Source organism: Rousettus aegyptiacus, unplaced genomic scaffold (genome assembly GCF_014176215.1).
Source record: "Rousettus aegyptiacus isolate mRouAeg1 unplaced genomic scaffold, mRouAeg1.p scaffold_m13_p_5, whole genome shotgun sequence".
NCBI lineage: Eukaryota > Metazoa > Chordata > Mammalia > Chiroptera > Pteropodidae > Rousettus > Rousettus aegyptiacus.
In genome coordinates this window covers 101,735,506-101,763,276 of record NW_023416308.1, presented here as the reverse complement: position 1 = coordinate 101,763,276, position 27,771 = coordinate 101,735,506, and the positions used below count along the sequence as shown (strand labels likewise).

The window sequence follows — 27,771 nt, the reverse complement described above, 5'->3', positions numbered from 1 at the left end:
CATAATTATTTGTGTATACATCTGCCTTCCCCACTAAATCGGACCATGTCTAATTCAAGTGGATCCTCTCCATTGCTAGCATAGACTTGATGAATAAATGGTGTTTTATGAAAGTTTGTTGACTAAATAAAGAAAAATATGTATGAAAATTATTTGACTTTATCTCAACATTAAATCAAGAGTATTCTTTTGTAAGGTATATAAATGGCATTTTTTACGAATACATACACACACATACATGCACACACACAAAGCCCTCTATGAATACTGATTAAGACTACATACATTTGATGTGACTGATTCCTTTAGAAATAAAATATTTCATACATACTATTCCCCCTTCTTCTGTGACTTCACCCCTCTATTCTTCCCTTAACGCATTTATGGGTACTCTATGCAATTAGCACTTCGTGATATGTTTGTACATTCTCTAGTTGTTTTCTCTATCTCTTGCTTTCTCAAATTGTATTTTAAGCTTTGGCAGATAGAGATCATTCCTTGTACTTTGAAACTATCATCAGACATAGCTAAATGGCAATAACAAAGTACAAGAATTTAATATATGACATATAATCAATTCTCAGGTGCGTCCTTTTTCAGTGAAGCCTTTCCCAATCGATCCTAGAAGCCCAGCATCTCAGCACTCATAGTTATGCCACTAAATCTGAATAGCTGGGACCAGTGACCTATCCACATAATCAATTCTTCTCCAGGAGCTACAATGACGTTTGCATATGCAATTGTCCTTCACTCCCAAGAAGGTGGGATGATGTTTGCAATCTGTTTTAATACCCTATGTTACCTAGTTGCAGCGCTCTCATCAAAACGGACCCTTCCGTAGATGTTGCTTCCTGTCCCCCTTTGCCACTTCCATTGGGATGTAGCCATAACATGACGGAGGGGAACTCTGTAACAGTAGAGATCTCTGTGGTCTTGCGAGTCGCATCTCCCTACAGCCAAATAACTCTGATAAATCAATGCACAAAGGAGATTATAGTAGGTTTATCTTCTATCCTAAAGCTGCTTGAATAAGAACGAAATAAGAATAAACACAAAGTGTCTTGATGAATCAGACACCGGGTTCCTCCACATCTCTGTTGGTGCTCTCTCTCTTTTGTTTGGACAGTTCTATGATGGCCTCCATCTCTCCAGGCGTGAACTTGGGGGTTAGCATCACAGTATCATAATCAAATTCCTCATCAAGTGAGAAGGGCTGAACTTCATCTCTGAGTATCTATAAAAAGTAACAAAGAAAGAAAATCATATACAATCACTGTAAATGAAGATAGAATTGAAAATATACACTCCCTATTAATATTTAATTAAACTTTTTTTTAGACTTCAGCATTCTCAGCTGATTAAGCTGTTTTTAAGTAAAGGAATAAATTCAATTATTCAATTTGACCTAATTTAAGCCTCTTAACATGCCCCATTTATACCATCCTACATCTGAATGAGTATCACTAACTAATTCCACCCACGGCAAGAATCAGAATGTCTCTTTTGCACACATTCATCACAATTTTTCCACTTGTTATTGTTAGTGCTAGAGGCATATGGAAAAACTAAGAGTTATATTAAAATGTGAGAAAATACATCTTCAGATTTTGATCAACCTTAAATACATTTTCACCATTTACTAAAAAAGATATATCAATTAAACATAATATTCAAAGATAATAATACTTTACACTTAATATACTTAATTCTTCAAACATTACCTATAATTCCCGGGCCAATAATAGGAGAGTAAACACACATGGTATCGTGGTAAATTAAAAAGTCCAGGATATCTTTTGTCTACCAAGAATTTTTAAAATATTACAGAATTTATTTACGAGTCAAAGTATCTACAAAGAGATGTTTATAATTTTGTATTTATTTATCCATAATCTGTGAGTTTTAAAGACTTTTTAAAGAAAGGTAGATAGAAAAGCATATTTTCTAATAAACAAAAAGAGAATGCCTTAAATCTCATTGTATCACCCCTTAAAAAGCTCCTCCAAAAGCAAATGGTGTGTGATACAATGAAATCATCCAGCACCTCTATAATATGTATGGTGATGCTAAAATAATTGAAAACTATGGTTTATGCAAGATTGAAAAAAATGCCCTAAAACTATAATCGGCTTTAAATATTCTTACATGGAATATGATCTCGTTGAGCGGCTTTTACAATGTTCTCAAAGTGGAGCAGATAGCTCAGAAACTATGTGCTGTTATTAAACGTGAAAAAATAAAATAGAAAACCACAACCATTAAGAGTAGATATCTCCTGTCTGTTCAGCAAATTGCATCTTATAGTTAGGTGTGTGATGTTAATAATAGCAAACACCCAGCCAACTATCATCTTTTCTTAGTACAACCAGCAAGAGAACAAATTTCAGGGATTTGTTTATTTCTTCTTTATTAGAAAGTGTCTGCATACTTTCCTGACAAAGATAACGATGGAGCTGCCACTGAGTGAGTTCCCTCCACATGCCAGTCCCAGTACTAGGAGCCATGGGGGCGCTCACTGTAATCTTCAAACAACCCATCTTCTGAAGTGCTGAAAGGTTAAGTAACTTTCCCAAGACCACACAATTAGTATGGGAGAGAAGCAGGATTTGAATCCAGAGTATGCTGCTTCGGATAAAGCCTTCACCTATTCTATAAAAGCACGAGCAAAAATTAACCCTGAAAGTTTTACCTAAACCAAGTCGTAGCTCTTTGGGAGAAAAGATTTTTTTTATAAATAAGCTAAACGAATCCCATAGTTCATCATTAAAAAAAAAAAAATGCTCAAGGCTCCACATACTACCCTGACTGGCTATTAAAAAGCACCTGTACACAGGAAGCAAATCAGTCTGCAGAGTGATCCATTTTGGTCACTTTCTGAGATTAAATTTATCATCGTCACAAAGTGACAGTGGGGTAATATTGCTAAGACCAGCTCAAATAAAGGAACACATATGCAGTGAGACAACATGTTCATTTCCTGAATATAAGTGTCCTTGCCACCTCCAGTTCTACTCAGCACTGAGGCTTGCAGGCACGGCCACAGTGCCAGCCTGAGCCACTTCTGACGGTTCCTGGCAGAGGGTGAGGAGGGACCCCCATCTTCACAAGCACTGTCAGGCTGATGTGATTCCTGCTGGCTTTTTTGGCCTGGTTAAAGTCATGGCATGTCCGTCAAGTTTCAGACTGCCTGTACCCAAGTTGCCCACTATGGTGGAGCTTTGGATCTTGCCCCGAAGCCTCTAAAACCTGACCAGACTTTTACTAACCACTCTTACCAGAGGAACTCACTTTGCCTTCTGAAAAAGGTGATATCTAAGCAAAATCTTGAAGAGTAATACTAGTTAACAAGGTTGAGGAAGAAGAGCTTTGCAGATAAGAGGAGTTCTCATGAGCAGACCAAGGAAAGAAGACAGATTTTTACATGTGTGAATCTACAGGTAGTTCCTTGCTATCAGAGCATAAAGTGTAAGGTACACAGTGGCAAGAGAAAAAGATGGTGTCAGATCATGACAGGTTTTGTATTCTGTGTATCCTACAGATGATGAAAAGTCACTGAAAGATTTTTTGAAAACCTAGTGACCTATGCATTTCAGATGAATTCTTTCATTCAGATTTTAACTGAGCACTTACAATGAGACCTGTGCTAGAGACATAGGTGTGTACAAAACAGAAAGGTCCTTTGCTCTCTTAGAGATTACATCTAGACAGGTCACTTTGAAGATTAAACAAAGGGTAGATTTGGAGCTGAGGAGACTAGTCAGGAGCCTGCTGAAACAGTCCAGGCAAGAGATAATAAGAACAAGGCACTGGTAGCAGAGGTTTGAAAATAGCTAAAAGTAAAATTAGTGTCTGATTCAGATCTAAAAAGAGAAAATTCGAAGGTTCCTAACGGAACCCAGATAAAGATGTCAACAGGCAACCAAATACACAAACCTGAAGCTCTGAAAAAATGTCTGAGGCTAGAGATGCAGATTTAGAAACATAAGCATAAAAGGTAGTAACATACAGATGAAAATGGATCCAAGTATATAGTTTTAGCATGGAATCCTAAAGAAGGACAACTCACAGCGGTGGATAGAGGGAAAACCCCCGAAGCAGGCAGGGAAAAAACAATCAGAGAAATATGCAGAGAAGCTGAGGAGGGCAGGGAAGTGGAGAACCAATGAACTATGGGTATCAGGGAAGATCGAAGGTGAAAAACACATTAGAGAGATCCATTAGAATAAAGACTGAAAAGTGTCCACTGGGATTGGCACACATGAAGTAATTGGTGTCTTTATTCTGAATACTGCCAGACAGGTGATTGGAACCAAGGACATTTTGCAGTATATTGAATGAGGAAAGAGGGAAGGAAAAAAGAGTCAGCCAGTAGAGGCAAGTGTAATGGTTTCTGAAGTCTAGATGAAAAGAGAGGAAAAAGAATAAACAGTAGCTAAAGAAGGGTCCAAGGTAAAGGGAAGGTTGTGTTTTGTGTTGCTTTGTTTCATTATGTTAAGAATGGAGAAGACTTGAACATGTTTACATGTTAAAGAGAATGAAGCAATAGAGAAAAAAAAGAGAATGACCCTAACTATGTTATTATACCAGAAAGTCACTCCCAGTAGGTGGCCAGAGTTTTTTTGTTTATTTATTTGTTCATTCAATATATATTGTATGTCTACTATATGCACAGCGCTGAACTCGACATTAGTTCTGACATTTTTGCATTTTAATTTAGATAAGCTTATGAAAATACATGTAAGTGAATTTACAGTCTTCCAAGATAAGAGGCACATATGTAATTCAAATGAAACTAGGTGTTCACTGCAATTCAGAAGACATCACTGTGATCTTTGAAATGACAGTTTTCAAAATAGAGTAAAGTTGCAATTCTATTTATGTATTTCAGCTGTTAGCTACTATGGCACATTTTGGGAATTCTCTTCTTTCAAGTTTGGTTCATGTAAGGGTCCTAAGCTAAAAGACTCCAAGGTTTTTAAATTACAAATTCAAACTCAGATTTATTTCAAAGGAAAAAAAAATTGTGCAATGGAACACCAAACCCCCCCACTATTAAACAGAAAACAACTGTGAATTAAGTTATTAACTTGTTATTTTTGCCTAAGGAGCTGAGAGAAATATGTGGATTTCAGGTGTCTAATTTCAAATCTAATTGAAATCTTTTTGTCGCCTCTCAGGGAATAGAATTTGTGCACCATCGGGAAACTGCTGGTTTCCTTAAAATTGCTCATGTGGCTTAATCTAAGAGAGACGCTGTTACAGGAGGAATCATTTTCATTCATAGTACCACACAAGCAAATTAAAGAAAACAGAACTAATGCTCAAATCAATAACAGCAGCATTTAGCTATAGGTTATCCTACAAAGTAACAGAGTAAATAAACTTTTACAGGTGAAAAAATTTGAAGTCTCATTATGAATTGGGAAAACAGGAGATCTGCCATTAAAATACCACAGATGTTTCTTCAATGAACCTTCTATGGACTGGGAGGAACTCACAATTTTTTATCTTCATAATGTGAGTTCATTTTGCTCTACGTAGCTTTTCAAAACTTCTGAAATTCATCAAAATAGATTAACTAAGGCAAGAACTTATTCACAATGGAAAGTGAAAGGTTCTTGGAAAATGACTTTAAGGGGGGAATGCATATGTATAAAAACAGTGATAAATTATTTTTAACAATTAAATTGGTTCAATCCATATTAAGAAGTTACGGATTTTATTAGGCAATTAAAAGAAGTCAGAACGTCCAGGACACATTTTCATCTTTTGAGACTGAAGTCTCAGGAAGCAACTATCTCTAGCCTAAAATCGTCCCTTGGAGGATGTATTTACTGGAAATTGATGTTTATGTTCTTTTACTGGCATTGGGGACTTTAAAATAAGATTAATACTATTAAACCAAGGCAGAGTTGGTATAGGGTTATGTATGATTCTAGGCAGTTCTGGACAGTTTCTCTAACAAATTGTGGTTAAAAATAAAAATTCCAATCAAGACATTATTCTGGACATTCAATAAAAAATACAGAAGTTATTCATCAGTCTCATGAGTTTGCTAACACAAAAATTGTTTATCTCATTTCGATTCCAACATTTAAAAATGTTCACATTTCCTGGGAAGAAATTTAAATTGCTTTTAAAGATACAATCACATACAGGGTATAATTGCATTTTACTAGCTATTTGATAGATTCCAGAAATCATTTTTTTTTTTGTAACCCATCAACTAAAACCATTTTTTAAAAACTTCTATAATGGCACTATACAGTAACCTGTATGGTCACAACTGAAGTCAATAATATAAACAAGTCTTTAAAGAAAACTGATTCCTGATATAAACAACCTTGCAATTTCAGTTTCTTATTACTCAACAAAAGCATCCATTATTCCAAAAGCTCATTGAAAAGTGGCTGTCCCTACTATTCTATTTGCTAACCAACTGAGGGGTTTAATATAAGCCTGCAAGCATCCTAGACATATGTTTGTGTTACCAGTGAACAAAGTTCTGTAATAAAGGGGTATTTTAAAATTGAAGTGTGTGGATATTTCTGGTTGAAAGACTGCTGCCCACACACTCATCATCCTGCCCCTCCAGATAGGATGATGACCTGACTTGGAACATGCGCATGAGGACAATGTCTTAAGGCAGTGGTCCCCAAACTTTTTGGTACCAGGAACTTGTGCTTCTATGAAAATCTAATGCCTGATGATCTGAGGTGGAGCTGAGGCGGTGATGCTAGCGCTGGGAAGTAGCTACAAATACAGATGAAGTTTTGTTGGCTCACCCATCACTTAACTCCAGTTGTGCGGCCCAGTTCCTAATGAGCCACTGACCAGCACTGGTACTGGTACCAGCCTGTGGTCCAGAGTTTGGGAACCCTTGCCTTAAAGGAGAGTGAAGTTTCGGTGACCCCTTAAAGATCCTCCACAGAGTGTTCCATGAGAAAAATAAACTTCTTTCTCCTCCAGCCACTGAATTATTGTTCAGATTCCCTACGATAGCAGCCTGGTCTTACCTTAACTAATATAAGATGTTTATAGGACCTCAGAAACAATAATAAAAAGAAAAAAGGCCGGTTCAGACTGAGAGAGATAAAAAAAAATATCATCCTTTCTATCGTGCAGTCCCCAGGTAGCACTGTCCTATAGCATAGCGTACATCATGAGACAAAAACAATTTCCGTATAACAACATAATTGCTCTCTGTGTTTAAAAAGAAATACACACATTATAGAGAGATGGTAGTGAGAGGGACCTAGTTAAGCAACTTTCTAAATTTTCCCGAATCTGAGAAAAATACAAAAGTACACAGGCATAGCAGCATCTCTCTGAAAGGACGAGTTATAAAACCAAGGCAGTTCTGAGACAGATTAAGTCCCCTGTGGAGTACCTCTTCCCTTTGTTTGTCTGCTTCTTTCACCGTGGGCCTCGGCTTTACTCTCTTTACTCTCGGGGTAGGAGGCTGGGCCATGGAAGGAATGTAAGAGGGAACACCGATTACGTCCTGCTCCACTTCTCCGGGCAGCAGCGGCAGCAAATCTGTTGGATACAAAATATTTTTTTTGATCCTTTCATTGAGTTCACATTGACCTAAATCATCTAAAAGCCTATAATAGTCAAAAGAATAAAGCAAATATTCTCAAGTAAAGTAGGTCCCTTTCACAATGCCTGTCCTCATTTGGGAGCTTGACTCAAGGGATTCCCCTTCCTATAAAGTAGAAGTCCTAGGTGCATTTATTTTTATCTTATTGTTGCAATGTTACATTCCATCCAAAAGGTCTGAGAGAAATATTGTTCAAGAGTGCCTTGATCATGCCTCTCATCCCCCAACCCAATTTCTACTTCTATAGAAAAATAAGGCAAGATGATGCTATTTTTGCCTCATTTCCCCATATTTTCCTGAAGGATGAAGAGAAAAGAAATGAAGTGCTGATTTCAACCTGTAATGATCTGGCAATATTTCAAAAATATATATATTAAAAAACAACAACTCCAGAGGAAAGAACTTTAACTTTCAGAGAAAAATGAACTACTCTGTCATATTTAGAATACATGGTCTAATTTTCAGCACTTGTAAACAACAACAATGTGTTTCCAGCTTGTTTAGCACAATTATAAGAATTCAATAATTTATCTTAGTTTTCTGATCGATCCATTATGAGTGGATGTCTTCCCTTATTTTTGCATGTGCGATGGAACATGGAAGCATCACAGACAACTGATGACCTCCCACAGCTTTCTTTAAGGAGGACAAAAAACAAATAGAAGCACAACAGTTGTCCTCCTCTGTCTAAGTTTTCAAAAGACCAGAGGGGCTGCTGGAGCCAGTCAATAACTTGCAGCTGGCTCAAGATGATGCTGCCTGCTACTCAATGAGGATCCTAATGAAGACACTTTGTTCTCAGTGGAAGTGATTAATTAACAACAGACACGCCTTGGCTGTTGCCAATGGCAGTATATCAGGAGATAATGGATCACGTATAGACACTCAAAAACTGAAACATTTTTGGAATACAGTTCTCACCACTGCAGATATCACCTTCATGAAAAACATAATTACAAAATTCTTCTTAAGACTCAATCCACAGAGAACATATACAACCTAGAAACTGAACATGTAGGTGAGGGGATGGTGAAGAGGATAGTTCTATGATTAATTACTGAAACCTTAAAATATTAACTAATTTACTAGCAGAAATAAAAACAATAATAATCAACTCTTATGAGCTGACTTTCATAGCATCAACTCAGCTAATCCTCCCAACAGCTCTATTATTTCCTGTTTTATAGACAATGAGCTCTAAGCACTGGGAGTAAACAAGGTGCCACAGCTAGAAAGTGACAAAGCTGGGTAGTGTGTCTTCAGGGCCCGCAATCTTAGCCCATGATGTCACATTATAAACTTCTTCTAAGTAAATATTTTCATTACATACATTATTTAAATCTATCAGATTATACATACAAACTCAGGACCAAGAAATGTCATTACAAGAGCACAGTAGCATGGTTAGTCAGTGTTAAGTGCACTTAAACATTTTATACCCAGAGAATATTTTTAAACGCAGTAAGGTCAGTAAAAAGATTGGCTTTCTAATATATCTATGAGTTCAAAGCCAAACTCCCTTATCAAGCTCCCTGGTATAACTGCCTAGCACTGGTATAAGCCTTGTTTGGGGTCTGTGAACAACAAAGGCAAGAAGGGAAAGGTTCAAGCCTCTTAATGTAAAAACCAATATCTACCAGACCCACTGGCTGCCAGAGCAAACACCAGTTCAAGTGTGAGGTCAAAATCAATTCTGCTTTCAGAGCTATTTAAAATCTGATTGACAGCTTTCTACACTGAAGACAACTCTGTGATTCTTATGCTAAACCTCCTAACCTTTCTAATATATCTCACAGAAGATGGAATTTTCGACAAAAATTATTTCTTTTATAAAAATTCTATAGCCATGGGAACAATTCCTTCAAAACAATAAGACTAAGTATCCTCCAAACTTTCCTTGCCATGAGTTTCTTCAGTGTCAAAGCAAAATGCTTATCTATCGGTGCCTAAAGCAGAATCTTATACATAGTAAATTCTCAGCAAATACCTATAGATAGGAAATGAATTAATTTCCTGCATCTCAACTTCAGGAAGCATCAAGAGTCTACCTACTAATAGAACATCACAGATGATATAAAATATGTATAGTCTCTATCCTCAAAAACTAAATGTTGGTACAGGGATAAGATTTTTCACACATAAAATCAATCAAAGAATAATCAAAACAAAATGAAGAACCTTAACTCTAAAAAGGACAGATTTATAAAAGAGTAAAATATACGAACAAGAATGGTCTGATAGAACATGTTATGAAGAAAGCTACCTTACCCTTTAGCTATTTTATAATCATGGGTAGGTTACCTATATATGAATATTCTCCCAGGGGAAAAAAGGATTATATTCATTAATAGTGGGGAATGGAATTTCTGAAGTCTCTGTAAAACTTTCTAAAACTGAAATGCTTTAAGAAACTTAATCTGATCTTATTGATTGTTGTTTCTGTAACTACCCAAAGCCTTGTTTTCATCTTAACTAAATACCACCAATCTTGGCTGATACACACTGTAGTCAAAGCAGCTCTCAAAAATGTATTGATGTCAGATGGCAAGACTGGTTAAAAACATTTCAGTCTCTTCTTTCTCAACTACGTGATAAGAATTTCCAATATTTACAAAATATATATTCGTGCCATTTGTCTTTCTGTATTTAGTCAATAATCAGCAAGTCAAAAGCTATAAACACATAATCAAATACAACATTAAAAAGTAAGCAATCTGACATCTGATAATTTAGACAAAAATAATAATCTGCCTGACATATTTATAAAATTAACCAATCTGTTCCTTTGTTGTCATGTAGAAATGGCCAAAATTTTTTGAAATTTTGGACACTCTCCAAGACCGAAAAAGAATATAGATAAGAAAGCTTTAGTAATCTCAGCCTCTTCTGCACATAGTTCCAGCTATGAAGGTCTATCTCAGTGGTTCGTATTCTTAAAATTTTTTGAAGACCTCAAGGAACTTTCCTTTAAGGGAATAACATCTATCAATATTTACCATATTAGAAATTAAAACTGATGATTTTTCAAATATTCATTTATTAAATCTTTAAAATACCATTTATATTAAAATAAATATTTTACTGAAAAATCTATTTTCCCAAAACAAAGGAGATAGTGAGAAGCATTGTTCTATATTTAAAATTTTTTTTCTGTCTGCTTTAAGCAAAGAAAGTTCTATATTTGCTTCTGCATTTAAGTTTTGGAATACGCTGTTTCACTCGAAATTAATGAAGAAAATCTAGTCTTGCACAGATATGTAATAGAAAAGGATAGGAGCACTTTAATAGTTTTTTTATAAAATTGTGGATATTCTTTGATGCTACACTAGATCTTGAAAAATGACATAGTTTTAAAAAAAATGGTTTCAATGTGCAATCTGAAACCATTTCAGTGAATTTTTCATACTGTTATGTTAGAATCCATTGGTCTATCTTACACATTAAATGAATCTTTTTCCTATGCATAACTTCATAACATCATAAATTGGTCATTTGGAAAATAATGATTCACTATTTTATACAGATCCTTCAAATGTTGACACATCTTATTATATAGTATAAAAATCACATTAGTTAACATCACCAATTTTATCAGAAACGTCTTTAAATATTGGGGAGGTGTCAAGCTCAGAGTACCGAATACAAGTTTTCAAAAAGCTGTTTCTCACTTGATCCATTGCCACTTTTATCACTGACAATGAGTACTATTGGATGTCTTGAAGAGAGAGGCTCCCTTCATTCATTTTTTGAGAGCTATAGTTTGTCATTCTTTCAAGTAAAAATGTTGATCCATGAAAGAAAGAAGGAAGGAAGGAAGGAAGGAAGGAAGGAAGGAAGGAAGGAAGGAAGGAAGGAAGGAAGGAAAGAAAGAAAGAAAGAAAGAAAGAAAGAAAGAAAGAAAGAAAGAAAGAAAGAAAGAAAGAAAGAAAGAAAGATAGTTCAGCATACCACTCAACCACACAAGTGTTTTTCCATTAGACAACCATTGTATTTCAGTATGCAGTAGAAGTGCTTTATGCATACTTCCTATTTCAGCACACAAAATGTTAAAAAGAGGTGTACTCAAGGATCAGAATTTAATAAAATTAAGAATTTTTGCCACTTCAAAGACATTTTCAATGGAAACTAGTATTTAAACTACAAATTCAAGATAGTGAAGATTACAAGGACTACTGGCATAGTTTGATTCACACTAAGTTACTAGCATCTTTACCTATCATTGCTTTGGTAACTAGTACAAACACCAACACATTTGACCTACAGACCTTGGGGTTTCCCAAGGAGCTCCCAGACCACACCTGCAGAGGTCTGCTGATCTAGCTAATATCAGCCCAACCCTTCTACCAAAAACACTAGAAAAGCTGGATAAATTACAAAATTCAACTATTTAAAGACATTGGGCACTTTATTTCCAGGGCAGCCCAGGACATAAGAGGCCAAGATTCCAGAGAGAAAGAAATTACTGAGAAGTGAATATAAGAGTCTAAGTTGCTTTTCAAATCATGGCATTTACCAATTTGTAAGCAGAGGCAGAGAAGCTGAGAAACTACAAAAAAAGAACTTAAGTAAGTAAGAAGCTTAGCAGAACAACCAACAGATTCACAGAGCAGTGAAGATAAAAATTAGAATCAAAGGCCTTCGAGAAGGAAGGTCTATGATTTACCTTGAAGGGCTATCCCCCAGAAACAAGCAGCCCTCATAAACCCTAAAACCTAGTCCCAAATCAGCTCAATCCCAGATTGGATTAAGGTGATCTATTCCTACTCTAACTGCTAGTAAAATGTTGAAGAAATACTTCTTTATAAGAACATAACATCATCCAGGGCCTACACAAATTTTTATATACAATGTTCAGCATTTAAACAAAAACTACCAAATATACGAAGACATCAGATCAAAAGGAGAAATTAATAATGTAAATAAATGGACCCACAGACATCTCAGGTACTAGAATGAAACATGAACTTTAAAATAACTGATTAATATGTTTCAAAAATACATTGCAAAAAGGGAGAATTTCAACAGAACTAAAATCTATAAAAAGCTATTCAAAATCTCTTTTAAGAACTACAATAACTAAAATATTGAGTGCTTTATCGGCAGACTGGATACAATTCAAGAAAGGATCAGTGGAATAGAATATAGCTGGTAGAAGATACTCCAACTGAAGCAAGAAAGGAAATAAAAAAGGATAGAAAATGCACAGGTAATATGTGAAGAGATAACAGCTGAGAATTCCCCAACACCGGAATCTCTACAAAACCCAAACAAAATAAATACAAATAAAATAATACCAAGGCACAGTGGAATTACTGAAACACACACACACACACACACATACACACACACACACACACACATTATAAAAACAGCCAAAAACGTATTGTCTTCAAAGGAACAACAATCAAATTGACATCTGATTTTTCAATAGTTTTCAGTTTAAGACCAGAAAAGAATAGAATGGCATCTTTAAATGCTGAAATAAAAAAATAACAAGCCTAGCAATCTCTACTCGGCCAAAAAAATAGGGGGATACAATAACACTTGATTAATTCAAAATAGGCAAGAAAAAAAGAACATAAAACTGGCAGGACAAGTAGAAAACAAAATAGCAATATATAGGTTTAAAGACAAATATATCAGAAATTACATTAAATGTAAATAGGCTAAATATTCCAATTTAAAGACAAAGTTTTAGACTATTTATATACATATGTATATGTATATAAATGTATATATATAAACGATATGCCATTTTCAAGAGACACAAAACTAAAACCTACTTTGAGATAAAAAAAAAACTTGAGAATAAACAAAAATGGAAGTACAAAAGAATAAAGATAACTGCTATCCAAAGAGAATGTGGGGAAGATCAGGGAGGACTTACTTCATAGATGAGGTCGGCATTTGACAGCAATCATAAATCAGTTCCCTCTACCTCCAAGTACAGAAATAAAAGTAAAATTAACACAGGAATCAGAAAGATGGGGACCAAAATATAAACTTTAGAACTGATAGAGCTGAACTGAAAAATGGAGCTTGTCAGCAACACAATTGGGCTTCTTATTTGTCAAGCTTTCCTCTCAAGTCAAGATCTTGGGCTATCCCACCTGAGAGAAATTCTACATAGCTAACACATATCCAGTCAGGTATAAAGAGAATTACTTCACATCCGTGGAGACTTTAGAGCAGAGACATGGAGTGTACTATCTCCAAACTTCTGTCTAAAGATAGTTCTGAGCCTCAAATGCACATTAAAATCTACCTGGGAGCTTTAAAAATCGCTGATGCCCAGACACACATCAGAACACTGAAAAAGAATCACTAGGTATCGATGTTTTTTTAAAGCTCCTCAAGTGAGTCTAATGTGTCTCAAAGGTTAAAAACTAGTACATAAGGCAGGCCTGGGCCTCATCTAAGGTGTGTCCATCATAAGAAAAGTGGCACAAACACAAAAGAGGACATGTACCTTCCCAACAGCATGAACCCAAAAGAAGACATAACAGGGTTGATTCATAAGCACGTACTTTCTTTTCCCAATTTTCCTATTAGATAAAGTCTTCCTTTTTCCCTCAGGAGAAATAGGCAGAGGAACTGTTAACAGGGCGGAATTGTCTTCCTGATTCTGTTCTCTTCTCAGGAATGGAGGTAAGTTTCCTCCTGTAATCATGAGGCCTGGGAACCAAGTTTGCCCTTGTGGATGACTGGTTTTCAAGCTGGATCTTAATAGATGGTTGGTTAAGTTTGCACATATGAAAACTGGAGAAATAGGGATAAAGGAACATTTTGAAGCAAGGATTTTTCCCTCTCAGTGTTTCTAGTGATCTTCTAAGCAATGAAAGAATGACTTTTAACAGTTTTATAAGAAATAAATGAAGTGCCTAAATTATAAATTGGCTGAACGATGCCATCTCCTAGCTCTGGACCTTTATACATGCTGTTCCTTATGCTGTTCCTATACTCTCCTACCCAACACTCAGCCTCACTCTGCCCCCCTCATCTAGTTAAAGGTTATTCATCCTTTAAATCTCAAGCTCTCAGAGAGCTTTCTCTTATCCCACAGGCAAATTTAAATCCCCCTGTCATATGTATGTTCTCATGAGGTCTAGAACAATTTGTAAACATGTGTTTGTGATTATTTGGTTAATGTTTGATTCTTCCAATAAACTATGAATTCCTTGAGAACAGGAATCAGATCTATTTTATTCTTCATTATATTCCAGGCACCCATCATAGTTAATAAATATTTGTTGAATAAGAGTCCTAGGTCATTCACAAGCTACATAAAGCTGCTGAAAGTAAATAATTTTTTTATTAAATTTATTGGAGTGACATTGGTTAATAAGTTTCAGCTCTATAACATTATAATACATCATCTATATATTACATTGTGTGCTGATTACCATATACTTGACCCCCTCTACCCTCTTTGACCTCTGCCCATCCCTCTTCCCCTCTAGTAACCATCATATTGTTGTCTGTGTCAGTGAGTTTTTATTCGTTTTGTTTTGTTTGTTCATCTGTTGCTTTGTTTTATATCCCACATATGAGTTAAATCATATGATTCTTGTCCTTTTCCATCAGACTTATTTTGCTCAGCATGATGCTCTGAAGATCCAGCTATGTTATCAAAAATGGCAGTATTTCATCTTTTCTAATGGCTGGGTAATATTCCATTGCATATCTGTACCACATCTTTATCTATTGAAAGGCACTTCAGTTGTTTCCATGTCTTGGGCAACATGAATAATGCTGCAATGAACATTGGGGAGCACATATCTTTATGAATAAACATTTTAAAATTCAGGGGATACCCAGAAGAGGGATCGCAGGGTCATGTGGTAATTCTATTCTTAATTTATTGAAGAACCTCCATAACGCTGTACCAATTTACATTCCCACGGCAGTGTATGAGGGTTCCTTATTCTCCAGATCCTCTCTGACATTTGTTATTTCTTGTCTTGTTGATGAGAGCCCTTGTAACCAGTGTGAGGTAGTACCTCACTGTGGTTTTGATTTACGTTTCCCTTATAGCTAGTGAAGTCGAGCATCTTTTCATATATCTATTAGCCATTTGTATGTCTTCTTGGAAAGCGTTAAGGTCCTCTGCCCACTTTTTAGTTGGATTGTCTGTTGCTTTGCTGTTGAGTTGTATTCTCTATATATTTTGGATAATAATATGATATGGAGGTATCATATGCAAATATCTTCTTCCATTCAATTGGTTGCCTTTTGTTTTGTTGATGGTGTCTTTTGCTGTGCAAAAACTTTTTAGTTTTTCTGCCAATACCATATAGTTTTGATATTGTAGCTTTGTAGTATAATTAGAAGTCAGGGAGTGTAATACTTCCAGCTTGTTCTTTTTTCTCAGGATTGCTTTGGCTATTAGGGGTATTTTATGGTTCTATACAAATTTGATGAGTTTTTGTTTTATTTCTTTGAGAAATGCCATTGGGATTTTGAAAGGGATTGTATTAAATCTATATATTGTTTTGGGTAATACGGCCATTTTAATTATGTTGATCCTTCCAATCCATAAACATGAAATATCTTTCCAGATTTGTGTGTCTTCTTCAATTTTGGAAAGGATTTGTTAAAAAAGAAAATGTTGACCAATATCTTCATTAGAATTAGGAGTACTGAAGAACTTGAAAATGAAAAATAAATAAGGCTACCAATCTCTGAGCAGGAATCAGCTGCCTATTCTCACCCAACACAATCAACCACAGGGTAATTACACATACTGGCCAAGAGACTTGTCTAAGACTATAATTCTGAGAACTGGAGACCTCAAAAAGTTTCTTCAGGCAACTGTACTCAGACAGAGAACAGGCTGAGCCAACTGATGGGAAAAATAAATAAATATGACCAAAAGATTCTTTCTACTCTGATGGCCTCAGCATAACAGCTAATATCCATTCCAAATAATAATTTTGCTGGATAACAGTCAGGTTAATTAACTTTTATCAAATTCAAAGGAGTAAAAAGTGGTTAACTTGATGTCAAATATACACAAAGCCCCAAATTCGTGGCAAATATTACCCTCAGACAATTGTTCAACACCACCACACTGAGTTGGTTCCTCTGAAAAACTGGGTCCACCTAGGCAGCCAAAATGAAAAATCAAATATTGGAAAAGAATCATGCTCCTGAATTTTGGAGAATATTTATGAAAGCAAATAAGGTAAGCAAATGAAGTCAATGGTAGAAAAACAATGCCCAACTCACTCCCTTGTTGCCCTAGGCAAATCTGTTGCTTAAGCAGCAACAACAGAATCTAATCAGTAAACTTCTCAGTTGCCAAAATCAAACAAGCAACTTGCCTATTTAAAATGTCACATTTCCCATCTGATGTAAATATTTGCCTTCTGCTCACATTCCTGAAATGTAATACAAATCAGGCCCAAACTAAAATTCACCTTGGCACAAACTATTTAATTTTTTTTTTTTCTTTTCAAATGACCCAGACGGTGCATTATGAAGATTGTGAAGCTCCGGTGGCCTTTTCAGCTGGTAACTGGAATAGATCATTGAAGCCAGGGTTGCTTTTCAGCAGAGCTTTTCACATGATTGTACACATGGGAAGGTCTTGACCTGCTCATTCAGGTCCACTGAGACTTGATTCAGGCCTCAGTAACCTTTGATACAAAAATGCAAGACTACCTGTTATTTGATTTCTGGAAAAATCATACTAGTGAGAGGTTTTTAAGCAATATTTTAAACTAAAGTAACAAATGTGATTTAAAAAAAAACATTAAAAACACAACTTGAAAAATGTTTAAAGAATATGAAAATAATGAAAAAGGTTAAAAGGCTAATTTAAGAGATTGATATAACCAAAATCACATTCATTGGCTAAGTAGGTTTATGTCAGTATACAGACCTTCTCATTACTGGCAGGAAGCAAGAAATTTAAACCATCTACAAAAATGCCCAACCTGTACACTTCTGTGCCCTCCTATAAAATTAATTTTAAATTGCAAATGTACTACATACAAACTAAAACCATTTGTCTCCAAGTATCATCCACAGATAAACTTTATCAGAATCCCCTAGGTTAGTGTGAAAGCACAGATCACTCGAGGCCAGCAAAGTCTTTCTAAATCAGACTCTCTAGGGAACAGGACCTAGGCATCTGCATTTTTTACAAGCTTCCCCTTCTCAAATCACCCAAAACCCAAACACAGAGCTTGCTCTATAAACTCGGCTTCTGGCTAAGTCCTTAGATATCCCTTATAATCCAAACAGAGCCCCTAAACTTCTCTTTTACAGAAATTCAGAGCTGCCTAGGGTGTCAAAGTTAAGAAAACCTCTCTCTTGACTATGTAAATCCTTTAGATCTGTGATCTCACTTGAACCAAGTAAGTAAGCAAAACAATCTGCAAAGTCTACTGGTTAATAGAGTGCTTAAGAAAGAAGCCCCTTGGTAGAGTACTGCGATGTTCAAGCAACCAGAGAAGCCAGAGCAGGGGCTTAAACAACCAATTTACAGAGAATTTACCACCCCTGAACCAACTACACCGTCACTTTAACTACCATCTTTTACAGATAAGCCCCCCATCTAATGATAATGACAACACTTAAACGTCAACCACCCAATCAATCCCCATGGAAACTGCCCCTTCCCTAACATTCAACATTGACTTTGAGATATTCTTGCATATTTAATTAAGAATGAGAATTTTTAAAGCAAATAACTCTAATTTTGAACATATTTCAAAGGTCCTTTGACCAAAAAAAAAAAAAAAAAAAAGGATACCTATCCTTACATAAAAATGTTAACCAGGAAAAGCAAAAGACTTCATCTACATAAACATCAATGAACCAGCATCAAGCCTCTTCCAGCCCATCCAGGTGGGAAAATGCTCCAGAAGAAACATTTACAATATATCGTTAGTCTTATTTTTAAAATTATTTATTATTATTATTATTATTATTATTATTATTATTTATGCCTACAGCACCTGGTCTTCCTAGGTGGTCTCCCATCCAAGTGCTAACCACGGCTGACCCTGATTAGCTTCCAAGATCAGACATTGGGCTTATTCAGAGTGGCATGGCCATAGACCATGGCCTGTGGCTCCACTGGGGTGTGAACCCAGGACTTTCTGCATGTAAAGCAGATGTGCTAACTACTACACTATGGAACCATGTCCGTCTTTAGTCTTAAATGTTTGATTTACATATTTCATAAATAGTTATAAAAGCAAAGATTCCGAATTTTTGTGATTCTTACGATCAAATGATGTTTTATGTATCACTCAAAATTAACCTCAATTTACAACATGCCACTTCTAAGAAATAAAAGTTTGACTTAAATGACTTTACTTAAGACAATTATCCAAATATCAATCATACAGCAAATTGGTGGAGGCAGGGAGGCGGGGAGATCTTTATTCCATTTAAGATGTAACACTTCACAACTTTTAACAAGCTGAAATCTCTGTTACTGAAAAAGAACAAGACTCCAGTTTTCTCTATCTCAGGAAAAATGGAGGTAGGATTGCCAAAAAAAAAAAAAGATGATTAAAAGAAAAACAGGCTGAAGTCTCATTGGTAGCTTCTAGAAAGAGGTTAAGCAGTACTGAGAGGAAACAGAAGTCATACCCTTGCTCATTTGGAGCTTAATCTCTTCATCCACGTCCAAATCTTCTAGTTCTAGGAAATTGTCTACCTAGAAAGATATTAACATCATTTTTATGCTTATTAGACAGAAACAAAAAAATACAATTAAGAATCAATGCATCCATTTCCACAAAATTCAAGTGAGCAACTGAACCCAATTTTCTCATTAACTTTCGAGTACCAGCTAACGGTCTCTGTGTTCACTTTGCTTTCCCAGAGAAATCTGAAAGAAGCAGTAAATTTGGAAGTTGGCCTGGATTTTTTAGGTACCAAAGTAAGATCTCTACACTGAAAGGGAAGAAACTATTTGGGGAGTTTTTGAAAAGAGACTTTGTTCCAGATTCCAACCCAGGAGAGACACCACCACCAAGACAGTCCAAAACAGTGCCTCTGCTTTTGTTGTTATTGTGTTTTATTGCTTTTGTTTCTTGCTAATGATGGTGGTGGGTCTGCCTATTATCATGGCAGTAAGCTATGAAAAGCCAGAGAGAAAAAAACTAAAGAAGTAAGAGAGAAAGGTTCATTCAAAACTAAATCTTCCTGCCTCAGGTAAATCACAAGAGAGGTGAGCAGGCCAAAAAAATCAAGTGTTCTCTCTTTCGAGCAAATAAAACTGGAAATTACTTAAAAGGTAAAAAGCAGAGCAAATGACCTTTACAGATACAAGAGCAACATTTCAATGAAAAACTATCCCGTGTGGGACACTGTTTTCTACTGCAAGCTGACAATGAGACATTTTAGATTAACAAAATGATAACATTTCAGACACGAATTAATTCATCTCAGGTGAATATCAAAGAGTGTAAATAAGAAAATGATTTCACTACTGGCTCTAAGGAGATCAAGTAAAGGTATAATGTCAAAATGCCTTTTATGCTTATGACCTAAAACATGTACATAACAAAATACCTTAAAATTGCAAATTTAGACCTCATAATTGGAATTCAATAGACAAGCTACTGTCTTTCTTCCTTCAGCTCTATTTGCCAGACCCTGTTTCTTACATAGGAATTAAAAATGGCAGCTTCTATGGCTTGTAAGTACATAACTGCAGTTATTTCTTAGCATCCAAGTGACAGCAAAAATTTATCTTTCATAAGCTGGTTTCGATACTAAAATGTGAGAATCTGTTATATTGTCATTTCTCTTAATGGTATATGCTAATGGGGACTACAGTTATGTTTCTCTATCAAAGTATCTCATCCATTTATTAAGTTTCAATGAAAAAAGATGCAGAACGTGGCTAACCATGGATGGTTTAAGATACTCAAACACCAACTTAAAAAAAAGTATGAGGACAAAATCTACTGAATTCTCCAACTTGTATGAGATAGCCAATGAGTCCTACAGTTTTTTGTTTTTATGTTTTTAGGGGTTGTTTGTTTGCTTGTTTGTTTGTTTGTTTGTTTTGCCATGGAAGAAAAATGACTCATGCCTTACCTTTACTTTTCCTGCCCAATTCAGATCACCTTGCAAGGAACTGCCAACTTTTTCGCCTTCATCTATAAGTATCTGAAAAAAACAATGAGGACATATTGAGGAGTAAAATGAAACAACCAAAAATAAAGGAGCCAATCATCTTGTAGCCTTTCAGATGGTAAAACTCTCCTTTCAGTTTTTGTGGATTGGCTATGCATGATGAACCAGATTCGCTAAATCATATCAGGAGTCGAGGACAGGTTTCCAAGGGTTGGCTTCCACTTCTGTCCTCTAAATTCATCCACAGTGTATACAGCCTAACTAGATGATTTAACCTCAGGTTTTTCATATGTAAAATCAAAACTGCCCACTTCATTACTGTACCTCCTATCCCATTCCAATGAATCGTTTAATGTTAGGGAGGAAGCAAGAGAACTAAATGTTAAATCAAGCTATATTCCGAGGCTGCAATATGCTGATCAGCCCTACGGCTAAACCACATGGAAACCTACAGAACAAAGGACGATTTCTGCTGGGATTGCTAACAAACCATTTCCCCATATTGTGCAGGGGAAACAGAGTCTTTAATCCTACACAAAATAAAATCATTCATTCCCTATGGCAAAAATCTTGGGGAACTCATGGATCAAAGGCTGGGTATTGCTGGCAGGCCTTTCACGCTACATATTTTTACCTTTTCACGCTATATACTTATTTTTTCTCACTGCATACCCATATCGAAGAAAATGCGTAACAAAGTCTTTAAACTGTGATTCGCAGAAACTAAGAATAATATATAAATGGGATTTCCTGACACTCGGGGCTTTTTCTCTTGCCTTTGCCTTTTCCCTTCTCTAATAAACTTTCCTTTTGACTCTAACTCTGGATGGCATCTGGATTCTTTCTTGCGTTCAAAGAATCCCCTCTTAGTCCTGGCCCACTCAGGGGAAATTCGCCTGGTCCTGCATCACTTTTAAGGACAAATCTGAGAATCCTAATACAACCTTTTCAAATTAGAATACAAAGCCATTGAACAATTCTTTACTTCTCACATTTTGGTCAAAGACTCAATAGATAATACTATTCCAATTGCTAAAGATTGCCAATAGACAGTGATTCCTCTAGAGAAAAAAGTTCTTATCCTACAAGCATCTCTCTACATATACAGGCTCTGCGATATATAAACACATTTCCAATATAAAGATTTTTGTTCTCCTCTATAAAACCACAATCCCAAATATAATTCTGTCCACAGTCACAGGAAAGCCATGATAAAGCAGAAACCAGAAAATTCAAGTGGCTTGAAATATAAAACAGCTTCCATTTCCATGTTTTAATAGTTTGCCATAGCTAAGGAGAATTTGACTATAGTCTATTATTAAGTCTTGAAGATTAGGGAGAGAGCATACAATGCTTATTGACTAAATCTTGGAGGGAAAAAATAACAGCTTCTACTTTAAATTCAAAACAGATGAATCCACAACAGGGAAAAGAAACTCTCATTTTACGCGGAGAAATTTAAAAGGAACTCTTTTGTCCCAAATAGACGACAAGTTAAAATACATAATTAATTTCAAGAAGAATCTGTGGGTGGCAGATTCTTAAAAAGTTTTTAATAAATATCAGGGATAACCAAGTGTTAGCTGCTGAAATCATGAAATGTAATAATGATTTTCAATAAAGTATCCCAACAGCACTCTTTCTAGAATTTGGAGTCTGAGTTATTGATCCAATAACCATCCAAGTTTCTTTTGTTCTTATGGACTCTTTCTTTTTTTTTTTTCAATTCGTGAAGAATTTTTTTTCTCTCAGATTGTCCGTTTACGTGTGCTGTGGTATTACCTGCTCCTCCTCTGAACACTGTGGTGCAGTACGAAGAAAGACAGCTTGATTTCTAAGATGGTGATCATTTGGCTCATTTTCGTGAGCAAACTGAATGGAAGTAAATATGTTTTCTGAAGAACTGAATCCGAAGGCTCCTCTTTTGGTCACATTATCCTCTGAAATGATAAGTTACATAATATTAGAAACCATTCGCCTCACCTAGTCTAGTTTATTTTGTGTTTATCAAGAATCTTCCTTCCAAACAAATTAGATTTTTCAAAGAAACTTGCAAACTGAATGCTTGAGGCATTAAGGACTCAATTTTACTAAGATATTTCTGAAAATGCAAGAACGGTAACACTATTTTAGTTACTATACAAAAAAATATTTATTAAGTGCTAACTATGTACCCAGCATTGTCCTCAGCCATTGTTAAGAGGTCAGTAAAGCCCAATATTTGCATGTACCTATCTCATTTTCTTTTCCAAATTTGATGGGAATTTTCCTGATATGGAAGCAATATATGGATGATTTTAGAAAATGTACAAGACAAAAAAATTAAATTTGAAAATTACTCATAATCCTACAAGACAGAGAAACCGTAACAAAATTTTTCAGTGGCTGTGTCTCATCTTTTATCTATACATCTACCTACTTCTAAAAATCAAATAAATTTTTATCGTACATATTATAATTCAACTTGACAGCAATATTTCTTTCCATTTTATTGAATATTCTTCTGTGTAATTTTCATAGTTATAGAGAATTTCATTGTATAAATGTAACATGATTTATTTAACCAATCTCTTATTCTCAACTATTTAAAATTATAAACAACGAACACTTTGTACTAAACCTGTGCACATTCATGATTGTCTCCTTAGGATAAGGGAAGAGTCTAAGATTAATCTTAAATTAGGAGACAGAAAATTATGATATCATGATACCATTAACAAAAATGTGGGGATAAATTCTGATGTGAGATAACGAATTAAGTTTTGGCCATGTTGCATTTGAGGTACCAGAAGAAATGAGAAATGCTCAGAAGAAGGCTGCAAATGTAAGCTAAAATATGGAAGAGAGATAACAATTACAGGTAAATATCTGGGATAATGGTTTAAGTCATAAAATTATTTTAATATTAGTAGTAATACTAAAAATAATAATAAGGGCTAACATATACTGAATGTCTGATGATACTTATGAGCATCTCATAAATCTCACTTAAGCCTCACAACCCTAAAGGAAAGTACTATTAGTATCCCCAATTACAGATGAGGAAACCAAGGCCAAATGAGATTAAGTAATTTGTTAAAAGTCATATACCTGGTAAACAGCAGAGTGGGGATTTGAAGCCAGAGTCTTCTGACTAAGAACCCATGCTCCTAACCACCATGCTATGTCACTTAGCATAATATAACAGATGAAGAGAAAGGGTCCTTAGAGAATCTAAAAATGAAGTGGAAAAAATCCCAGAAAGGAGACAAAGGAGAAAAGTTTACAATAGTACAAAAAGAACAAAAAGCACATAGTAGATTCTAAAACTAAGACTTGCTTACCGCAACTGACATTAGCAAATACAGAAATCGGTGCCATTAATCACTAGGATAGTGCTAAAGGATTCAAAAGAGGCGAAGTGGCAGAAATCCAGGCATTGTCAGGTTGGGGATCACTGTTTCATCCCCTTATAATGCTCTACCATGAGAAGGTTCCAGAGACACAGGGATTGTTTAATCCCTGAGATCCTTAGGCAGGTAGCTCACTGGAAGGGTCGTGACACAGCCTAACCCAGCAAGATGGCCATGTTTGTTCTTCAGCTGTTAATTGCACGGCATCAAAATCAGTGAGATTCCTGTTGTTAATCATCACAGCCTGGTGCAAGTTCAGTCGGAATCCTGTGTTTGCTTCTGAATACCCATCATTGGTATAATTAAAACTTGGAGGCATGTCTAAAGGACATTAACACAGAAATACTGTTGGGGAGCAGAAGTAAGATAACCTAGTCTATAGTACATTATTAGCTCAATAAGCCATAGAGGGAAAACACAAATGTGGAATTTATCGCTTTGTCTTTTAAAAGCTCATATTAGTAAATAACACAAATTTAAGCCAGTTTTCTCTACTGCCTCCTGTACCAGCACCCATGACTCCTAACTAGCTACAACTGGGAGAAGTGACCCCTTGCCCTTGGCTTCAACAAATCCCTAGAAACTTTTGGGCGGAAAGGCTGAGGGGTAGAAGTGGGAGGAGGCTGAGTAAGTAAGGTAATGGAAGGGTTGCTAAGAATATTGCTGCGGTAACGAGCACTATAAAAGACCAGATGAATGAGAAAGAAATAGTCTTAGGACTTATTCTCCCTGACTGCTGCTTCCTCTTGTACAGCCGCGGAGATGTCCTAAATCACTCCTAGGGCAAAGATGAGCAGTGGTAGCAGGGTGGAGCAAGATGGACCTGAAAATGCTGGGCAGCAGGAGTTATCTGAGGAATGGAAGAGTTCCTCAAACTTCATCGAAGCTCGAAGCAAGACTTCCTGTGGCTACTACCTGCCACTCCTCAGTGAGCTGTTCTGACATGAGATGGCATCTTTTCGGTTCTCCCTGCTTATCCTTTAAGTCTGGCATAACCTAAATCTAGTTATTCCTAAGCAATTGCTATGTACCCACCCAGCACAACACTACTATAATAGCCTATTGACTTAAATATTTGAAAAGCACAGTGATGTCTGGGACAAACAAGTTCTATTTGTTCTCATGATCACACAGTGTGTTCCTTTACCATTTCCAATCAAACAACCAGGTTATTTGACAGATAACCAGATGAAACTCTTTTGAAAGAAAGAGCAAAATACAATTAAGTGCCAGCTTTGGATGCCGATGTTGAACTACTGCAGGGGTGTCAGATCTAATAAAATTTCTTATTCACTCTTTTAAAATTTCTTCATTTCATAAACATAAAGCTTTCGTTTTGTGAATACCAGAAGATTAAGAAGAGAACTTGTTTGTGCTCACTCCAATTGAACTTATAGTTTAAGGCTCCTTCCTAAACCTTAAAAGTAGTTTCTCAAGAATACATACTCTATTACTCCAAAGTCCCAGAAGTGCTTCTTGTAAGGCTTTCATTATTTAAAAAAAAAAAAAAAAAAAAAAAAAAAAAAAAAAAACATGACAAATAATAAACCTCTTGGTAGAATGAGATAGGAAAAAAAGTTCTTTTTCAATATGATGGTGTCAAAATGGCAGATGTTGGCACGACTCAGAATCTGAAGTGGCATAAAGCCTGATTAGAGAGCCAGAATCTGGTGAAGGATTTATCCTGGTGACAATCCAAACGTGACACCCAAGTGTTCATCTCATCTTCTTCTGTTTTTCATAAGAGTCCTTTTCCACTCTTTCATCTTATCCCTAATGTTTCCTGCTTTGAAATAAGTGTCAGACATAATACATTTTAGAAATGTAACAGCAACATTTCGGAGAACAAATAAGTTACTGAGACCTGAAAGAGTGTTTCTCTGGGCATTTCTGAGTCAAAACTTCAACACAGATGAGACAAAGGTTATTTTCTAAAGGTTTTTAAAGGTTTCATTATTCTGAAGCAATGGAATTTCAATTTTCTTTTGATACCTAACAGACAAGCTTCCAACAGATCACCCTTACGAGGCCACCAGCTGTACCTAGAGTGTCTAATTTCAGGCCAAAGAAAAAGGTTGAAAAGGTTGAAACCACTGATACCACAATACATTAGATACTAATCACATATTGATTATCCATTTTCCAGATGAAAGTGATCAATTTCATTGAAGTCTATTTTGAAATGAACTTTTTAAAAATTCAAGTTTTTCCACACAAAAGCCAGACCAGTGGCCACGTGCTGAGAAGCATCACCACACTTGCGGGAGAGTTTTCACAGATCAACACCACCAGCATCAGAATTCACAAGCAAATTCTGTCAGCAGCCTCTGAGTGTCTGTTCTTCTGCACCGTGGTTCAATAGTAATATAAAACAAGGGCATGTTCTCAATCCTACAGATATTAAATATGTTGCTAGAAGGAATGAAAAAAAATCATTGGGGGAAAATTCTGTGCAACACTGGGCAGCTGTAAAAAGCCTTCTGCAAAGAGAATAGGGGATAAGCAATCATGCTTATAACAAGGTTGGGTACTTTGAAAGTCAGAGGGCGATTTTCACATTATACTCCTAGCCTACAGCAATGCTTCTCTGGACAATAATAATTGCTCTTGATTTGTCCAGCCAAACTACTTCCCTCAACTGCTTCTTGATCACATGCTACCTGGTATCTGGCCTCCCCTGGAGCGATAGTCGTTAGGATTAAATAAGCAATTTAAAAACCAATCAATCATAAATCAAAATAAATCCAAAGAAGCTAAATTCAGCAGACAAATGTTTTGTCTAAATTCCCTTTGCAGTGCTCTGAATTCCAACTGTTTTATGTTCTTCATTGAAAGGGTACAGGGAGGAGAGGATTACCTCAGCCTGGCAAGTCGGGAATAATTGTGCTTTCCCTGAGGCTGGGTGATAATTGACTCATTAGTCACAGTCATAGCTCTCAAACTGCCAAGAAATGAATGCACAACTCTGGCCCTGAAAAACGTGTGTCAAAAGCCCAAGATGAGGGACACGTAGTAGTAAGTTGAATTTTTTTTAAATGTCCAGTGTTAGGCACTCACAGAGGGAAAATGTAAAGATTGTAAAGTTGCCGAAAAGTTTACTTACAGGAAAAAAATCTGAGTGGTAGTTGAGTTATGCAATTCATTCAATCCAAAAGTTATAATCTGGCATCAACTGCGACATGCAGAGTGACAAAAATAGGTAAGACCCAGTCCTGGCTTTACAGAATTTACAAACGAGGAAGTTAAGCCAGGTATGCAAACCACCAAAACAGAACCCAACCATGGCAGACGATGTAAGGGGGGAAAGGCACAATGTTAGAGAATGGTAAAATCACAATTCGTTTGGGAGAATCACAATAGGCTTCACACAGGAACGAGGCATCTGAGCCGGGCTTTGAAACACAGCTACAGTTTCAACAGGCGAACATCACAAGTCTCCTACAAAGGGAAAATTGCATCATATGTGGTCTTTTGTGCCAGACTTTTTTTTACTTGGCATAACATCTTTGAGGTTCATCCATGTTGTAGCATGTTTTAGAATTTTACTTCTTTGTCAAGAACTAATCCATTATATGGATAGACCACATTTTGTTTTTCCATTCAGCAGTTAATGGATATTCAGATTGTTTCCACATTTTGTACCCCCTTGATTCTAATATTCCACGTGGTACC

General features: G+C 36.0%; 1 protein-coding gene across 2 annotated transcripts in view; it reads right to left on the bottom strand.

The window, feature by feature from the left end:
• Positions 1–982: 982 nt before the first annotated feature.
• The window catches only part of IFTAP (intraflagellar transport associated protein), a 56,937-nt gene continuing 30,148 nt past the window's right edge, over positions 983–27,771 (bottom strand). For both annotated transcript variants that reach the window (XM_016123247.2, XM_016123249.2), the window contains 5 exons: positions 22,490–22,647; positions 20,669–20,740; positions 19,211–19,277; positions 7,391–7,539; positions 983–1,234 (listed from right to left, as the gene is read on the bottom strand). In XM_016123247.2, coding sequence (XP_015978733.2) covers positions 1,070–1,234; positions 7,391–7,539; positions 19,211–19,277; positions 20,669–20,740; positions 22,490–22,647 — 611 coding nt within the window. In that variant the 3' untranslated portion in view covers positions 983–1,069. The remainder of the gene's footprint in view (positions 1,235–7,390; positions 7,540–19,210; positions 19,278–20,668; positions 20,741–22,489; positions 22,648–27,771) is intronic.